The sequence below is a fragment of the Anastrepha obliqua genome, chromosome 5 (assembly GCF_027943255.1).
Source record: "Anastrepha obliqua isolate idAnaObli1 chromosome 5, idAnaObli1_1.0, whole genome shotgun sequence".
Taxonomy (NCBI): domain Eukaryota; kingdom Metazoa; phylum Arthropoda; class Insecta; order Diptera; family Tephritidae; genus Anastrepha; species Anastrepha obliqua.
The window spans coordinates 102,097,982-102,104,972 of record NC_072896.1 but is presented as its reverse complement, the minus strand read 5'-3'; the positions used below and the strand labels follow the sequence as shown (position 1 = coordinate 102,104,972).

Here is a 6,991-nt window from a genome sequence, read left to right as displayed (position 1 = left end):
AACAACAACAACCAATAAATATAGGTATGTTGTTACGGACGATTGTATTATTTACCTTGTTCCCTCGGCGTGGTAAAAATTCTGTTGTTTGCAAAAGTGTTTGAGGAATGCTGCTGGAGGGACAGCCTTTGACCGGATATATATATTCTCTTCGATGTCGGTTTAAAATACTTTTCATTCTTAAAGGTACGAGAAGCAATTCGTAAGCATTTCTCTCAGACTATTGTTGTTTACATGTAACAATAACAATTACGTTCCATACACGTCTGTCTTATTTCGTTGCAGACGGTTACTGTTTGATTGCAAGGCTATGTAGGATAGCATAGAGTATTACCCAGGGACTGCACAAGCTCTTCGTATTCTCCATCTGTTTTTCCATTGGTAAAATTTGATCATTATCACTTTTCATTCACACAATAAGTCCAGCTTGTTTTACACGGATGTGACTCTGGTGTAAAAATAAATAAAATGTAAGTATAAACTTTGCCTTTATTAGAAAAAATCTACATTGAAGCATTACATATAAAAAATACATATTATAGAAATTAAAGTGCTAAGGCCTGTACCTAATTCGCCTTACATGACAAGTGCACATAAGCCTTGCATCTAAAAAATTAGTAAATACAAACGAAATTTAAAAATAAATGCAAATACATGAAAAGATGCTTAAAAATACAAAATGACAATGAGTTATTATACATTACAATATAAACAGCTATAATATGAAATGTGCCAACACACATACATTTCAATATCGATAATTATACTACTACAAATATGTTCCAATGAAAAACGAGATACATTAACTTCTTCTACGTGTGACCGATACGTGGTGAAGAATATCGTCAGAGAATTGATTTTTTTTTTTAATACAAAAAGTTTGAAGTATGGCAAGACACGCGATATGATGTGACTGATGATTAATCTGAACATATACATTCCTCATTACCATACATTATGAACTAAAACTATTCATATCATATTACCGCTTTCCCTGGGACGCATGCAATTATTCATTTCACATTGCATATTTCATATGATAACTTTCAGCTAATAAATAAAATTCATTACTTTAGATTCTGCTGAAAATTTGGAATATTGTTGTTCGTTGTTATTAGACGGTATTAACCCTCTTATTAGTCTATATTGTTTTCCCTTGCTGCAATTATCGTATGCTCTGACGGAAAACGCTCTGTTTAGCCTTGCTTGCCCCCGCACTTGCCTTTTTCGCAGTATACGGATCAGGTGCAAAACAATTCCATAGTCGTAGAGTTTCATCTGCACCGGCACTTATCACCGTACTTCCATCCGGTGACATCGCCATTTGTAGCACACGTGATGTATGCCCAGTCAGTTCAGCCTGTTTCACCATGGAGGGATACTTCCAAATCGTTAGCTGATTGTTTGCAAACCCATGGGCAGAGATCAACTCTTTATAGTTCCGTGACCATAAAAGTGCACAGACTTGAGATTTTGTATCAACGGATTTAACGAGGGAACCGTTGTTTACATTCCAAAATTTAATACAGCGATCGGCTGTTCCACCACCGCTAGCCAATAGATTCGGCTGCCAAGGACACCAAGCTAAGGCACGTACCGCTGCTTGATGCTCATTAAGCACGTGCAAAGGTTCTGTGCCACTGCCAGTACCTCCGCTTACAGCCCCCCATATATTAACCAAGTTATCATTGCCACCACTTGCAAGGTGTTTGAAGTCTGTCGACCATTTAAGTCCACAAACTTCCTGTGTGTGGCCAGTTAGTGTGGCGACTTTGTGTTCGCGTGCCCGTACATCATGATGTATGACAGACCTATCACGACTGCCCGATGAAACCAAAAATGAATTCCAAGCTAACGTTCCAACACGTGCTGAATGTCCGTCCATCACTCGCAGACGTTTGATCTTCGAACAATCCCACAATTCTACAGCACCAGTAGTATTTCCTATTGCTAAAATTTGACCCTCCTGAACCCAGGAGAGAGCACAGGCGTGATCACCTTCCTCATACACAACCAATTGTTCAATATTGCCTGTTGCTGCATTCCATAAATAAACTGCATTACCCAAGGCTACTGTAACAATGTTATCAGCGCTCCAATCCATTAAATTTAGGTAATAATCATTTATTATGTCGGGCGCATCAAGTATACGATCAGAAGTGTTGGCTATATAACGAGAGCCACTCTTAGTCGATAAAGGTGTGTTAATTGAGTAAACCACTTTCAATGGATTTTGATGCGATTCTGGTGCAGCAGGTGCTTTATTTTGGTAGCATAAAATGCGTGTGGTTTTAGGATCACCCACTTGCAAGGATTCCGCGATAAGTTTCTGTCGCTCATTCTTTGAAGGCGTTTTTTTGTTGATATCGTTACTATTGTTATCATCATTTTCAGATTTCTCCGGTTCTTGTTTAATCTATAGTTAAAAATAAAAATTTATAATCGATTCCTATTTTTTAGTTACAATTATAATCACCAAATAATGGCCCAGCTCGAAATTACTGGTTCCACGGTTTGGGATGAAGCGATCGCCACCGCTCGGCGTCCGTGCACCTTTGTTAGGTGTGGGTGTTTTCTTGCACTTCGCATCGCCGCCAACCTTTCGTGGAGTTTTTGCTGCTGGTACTACACCAGAAAAGCTAGTGTTATATGACATGGACAACACCGAACGGGACGCACTTAGACTTCCATTAAGGCTATTCGCCAAAGCAGAAGCTTCCAATTTTTTCTGCCACCGCGGAGGGGGCCCACGTGTAATTTCTCCATCCAGCGTTAAAGCGCTGTCAATTTCGTTTAAATAGTTAAACTGTGACATAATATTACTAAACTATAATTTCGGAATACAAATTCACTAGTTTGTTCAAACTTTGTCTTTCTTGCACACTTTATTAGGTATCTCACAAATAGCGGTTGGAAACAGAAATTGAATTTTGCGCGAGAATTGAAATATGAAAGCCTATCGGTGCTGCCAACTCAAATTCAAAATCAGGGTTGATTACAAAATTTGAAACAGGACCACTTATTTAGGGCGCACCCTACACGTTTAATATATAACAGGACACTAAGATTGCATAATGTGATCGTATTATTTATTGAACTTGTAGGGTTAAATATAGATGGAAGTTGATCCGGTGCGCGAATCACGAACCACACAACACAAATATTATGTTTATACTGAAGCGATGAATATTGTCGTACTAATGTTAAATTTATTAAAAGAAGGATAAAATAGAAGAACGCGCACAATGTTCCGCCACCTTTTTTTACCTGAAAAACGAAGAGCTAACATATATTAGGACAATTCTGATTACTTGTGGCTACATATGTATATTCGCGGTATATTTATTTACTAATACTTTTTTATAATAAAATATTGTCTATTTTAATACATTACAAAAAGTTTCACATTTTTTGTATAAATTTTATAATTCTTGCATTTATATGTAATTTTGACACTTCTCCTTAACCTTCTTTTCTCAAAACTTTGCATTCTAACCGTGCAAAAGTGCACTATTTCTTATCCTGTACAAAAAGTTATGGTCTAAACACTTTGGAGATATTTGTTTAAAATATATGTTGTATATACATATGTAATTTAAATTTTGACCGATGCTGTCAGTCGCCTGTTGAACTATGAAGGTGAGTGTAATCCAGCTGATTTTAATTATTAATTAAGTATACAAGTTCGTTAACCCGGGTTTTGTGGGTAGGCAAATTCTAGCACAAACAGTCGCAACCGGTTAAAAATTACCATATAATATAATATATACATAGGTGTATAATTAATTAAATATTTATTTTACGCAGGGAGTGCGTCTTTTGTTTCAATACAGAAAGGTACTTGAAGCGGCAGGCCACGATATTTTGTAGAAAAAAGGTTAGAAGTGGTTCTATTACCTCTGTGGTATTTATCACCTAGTATCCACAAACGCCGGGTTAAAATGATTGTGCGAAAACTTAATTTATTGCAAACAATGTGAATAATTAGTTCAGTTTTATTTTATAAATTACATAGCTTCGTGAGTTTATTTTTTTTTTTTTCTTTTTCTCATATGAGATATGAAGCATTTCGCATGGCGTATGACATAATTTCCGAAATGTTGCCATATTGGGCTCATTATAGGGGCTCTTGAGAGTAGAAAACACTATAAGTTAGCAATCATTCAATTCAAAATTAAATCTATTTTTCTCATTGATTTATGTTGTCAGGCAAAATTACTGAGGATAAACGAGAAAAGTATTGTATTCAGTACTTAATACAGTTCGAAGATGAAAAAACTTTCACGTTTTACATATCCGTGACGGCAGGAAGAAAATATTTTTCTGTTCACTACTAGGATGTCGCCGCGCTTAATCGAATAATCATTATACCTTTTAGTTACTACATATAATTACATAATTGCTAAACCTTTTTTATCTTTTACCGAAAGGAACGAAACTTATTAAACGTCCTCAACGTTTACTAGCGTGATACGCCCGTCACAATGGGATCGTTGCGGCAACGAATTTGAGTGACAGCAAAATATATTATGTGTATTTGAATCATAGGCTTCACATTTGTGCTGTACACTACGCCGGAGTGCACATAAACTGGCAACTTTCTACTCCATAATTTTCAACTAATTTTTATCGATGATGTTGTTTTATCATACCAAATTAAATGCAGAAAATTGTTGGAATTTAAATTAGTTAAGTCAATTCAAATGCGCCCTAACCTTTTCGATAAAAGTTTTTGAAAGAGTAGAGAAAAGTGTAGGCTTAACCAAGTTGTCCTGAAAATGAATGTGCGTACCGATCTCGAAGTTATGGTCGCACCCAGGGTCTCCGATTACCATAAATTCTACTGAAACCTCTTTTGCTTCAATAAGCATTTATTTTATAATATATTTCACAATCAGAAAAAATCGTTTTGTACACAACTATATAATATTTGAGTTCACGACAAGAACATCTGTTTTTTTTTTTGTTTATATGCGGCAATACATCCATTGTAGCTCGACAATACGTTTTCAGCATGATTCAATTATTAATTTATTATTAATTCTATAATTGAATCATGCGATTTCAGGTAACGTCAGTCAAATGCGTTGCCGCAATGAACGCAACGGTCTCATTTTGATAGCCCTATTAATTTATTTGAGCTTGGCATCTCTGTTGATCAGCTGTCTGGCGTACACTGTTCTCGTTATATTGTTATTTAACTTCTAAAAGGTATCCAGAAGTTATTACCGGCATTGTTTTAAATGGGTCTTTTTACCAAAGCTGAAGCGAAGACACCAGTGGATTCCCCTGTAGAGATCACAGAGGCTCCACCCAATACAGGGCCGCCAGCAAGTGATAATGGCGATACACTCAAGTCAAGATTTAAAGAATGGGGTTATGATTTGTATCCCGAAAGAAGAGGAGAAACATATAAGCCCAAATGGTCGAAGATTTTGCTAGGTATGGAAGGACGCGAAAATATCGACAATGTAAAATGTGAGCGTAACGTGTACTGGTGTGTGAAAAATAGTCCATTGGTGAAACTAATGATGGGCGCTTTGCGTAGTTCTGGTTGTCCAATCGACCTGCGTCGTCATATATCCTGCGAAGTGTGTGATACCACCGTAACTGGCGGCTATGATCCAGTGTTGAATCAAATTGTTGTATGCCAGAACATGGCACGGAACGAAGGCATGGTCCAGGGTGTGCTTACACATGAAATGATACACATGTTCGATTACTGTAACAACGAATTGGATTTCCGGAACATCGACCATTTAGCCTGTACTGAAATTAGAGCAGCAAATTTGGCACATTGTTCATTTTTAAGCGCAATGATGCAAGGTGATGCTTCGATATTTGATATAAAACAAGCTCATCAGGTTGGTCAATAATATAAATATTTTGGACGTTTTTGAAGTAATTTAATACATATGCATTTTTTAAATCAGAACTGTGTAAAAACGAAGGCGATGCAATCGGTTTTGGCAGTGCGGAATGTAAGTAAACTTGAAGCGAAAGAAGCAGTGGAGCGCGTGTTCCCAAAATGCTACGCCGACTTGGAGCCGATAGGGCGACGCATACGACGCAATTCACCCGACCAGCATAAAGCTTACATGGAAGGACCAATGTATGGTTATGATGTTTAGCAGGAATGTATTTGCTGTTTTGTGCGTAGTTCTTTTATGACTATACAATTGCTGAAATTTAATTTTTTATGATAAAAATTATAATTCATTAATATTAGCTGTAAAAAGTAATTTTGTTAATTTTGCTGTTATTAGTGACAAATGACGTAAGTTGTTTTCAATAAAAGCTAGCGTCAAATATTTTTAAAGTATCTCTATTGGAATGCCTCAATTATACATATATGCAAGTTAAGTAGTGGAAATCGGCTTAAATCAAGAAAATATTGTGCAAATTAATTACGAATACAATTGATTTGCTCCATACTTGTTTGAATTTGAAACAGATAATGTAGAATTGGGAACTCTGAGCATTATTTTACGTTTTACAAGTGAGTGCTTCTGTCAAGTTGCAACATGAAAACAAGCATACATTTCGTACTAAATTTCAACTAACATTTCACTAATCGCACCAATACAATATCAAAAGCAATTACTCATATTTCAATACATTTATTCAAAATTGACTTTGACATATTCAACAAATGCCTGTTCGATATGCGAAGGTATCCCGCTGATATTAAACTTTTCTTCACATTCTTTGGTCCTACCCTGTAGAAATAGCCTGTTTTCTGGGCCTATCGCTAGCTGAGAATGACGACTACACCGACTGATGGCTTCACAGCTCTATTCAGGGATCTGTAAGCTGTTGCAACAATAAAAAATTTAATTAAAACAAAATTATAAATGCTGGCTTATAAATTGAATAAGTTGAAACGCTTCACTTTAGTTTGCGTTTGAAATCGAGGGTCAATAGACAATAACGCATAGAAAACAAATGTGCATTATTAGCCGTAAAATTACACAAGAGCAATCATTGGAAA

General features: G+C 36.2%; 2 protein-coding genes across 2 annotated transcripts; one reads left to right on the top strand and one right to left on the bottom strand.

The window, feature by feature from the left end:
• Window positions 1-471: 471 nt before the first annotated feature.
• Window positions 472-2,955, bottom strand: LOC129248447 (cell division cycle protein 20 homolog). The gene is made up of 2 exons (XM_054887997.1): window positions 2,477-2,955; window positions 472-2,416 (listed from the first exon to the last, which is right to left on the bottom strand). Exons 1-2 carry the CDS (start codon window positions 2,813-2,815, stop codon window positions 1,166-1,168), a joined length of 1,590 nt encoding a protein of 529 aa, XP_054743972.1. The 5' UTR covers window positions 2,816-2,955; the 3' UTR covers window positions 472-1,165.
• A 2,200-nt stretch (window positions 2,956-5,155) lies between these two features.
• Window positions 5,156-6,322, top strand: LOC129247625 (mitochondrial inner membrane protease ATP23 homolog). Its single transcript, XM_054886821.1, has 2 exons — window positions 5,156-5,864; window positions 5,934-6,322. The coding sequence occupies exons 1-2, from the start codon at window positions 5,244-5,246 to the stop codon at window positions 6,129-6,131; spliced, it is 819 nt and encodes a 272-aa protein (XP_054742796.1). The 5' UTR covers window positions 5,156-5,243; the 3' UTR covers window positions 6,132-6,322.
• Window positions 6,323-6,991: the final 669 nt, after the last annotated feature.

Coding starts and splice junctions, on each gene's coding strand:
- LOC129247625 (XM_054886821.1), top strand. CDS start 5,244: ATGGGTCTTTTTACCAAAGCTGAAGCGAAGACACCAGTGGATTCCCCT. Junction 5,865..5,933: donor ATATAAAACAAGCTCATCAG/GTTGGTCAATAA, acceptor TTTTTAAATCAG/AACTGTGTAAAAACGAAGGC.
- LOC129248447 (XM_054887997.1), bottom strand. CDS start 2,815: ATGTCACAGTTTAACTATTTAAACGAAATTGACAGCGCTTTAACGCTG. Junction 2,417..2,476: donor TCGAGCTGGGCCATTATTTG/GTGATTATAATT, acceptor TTTTAACTATAG/ATTAAACAAGAACCGGAGAA.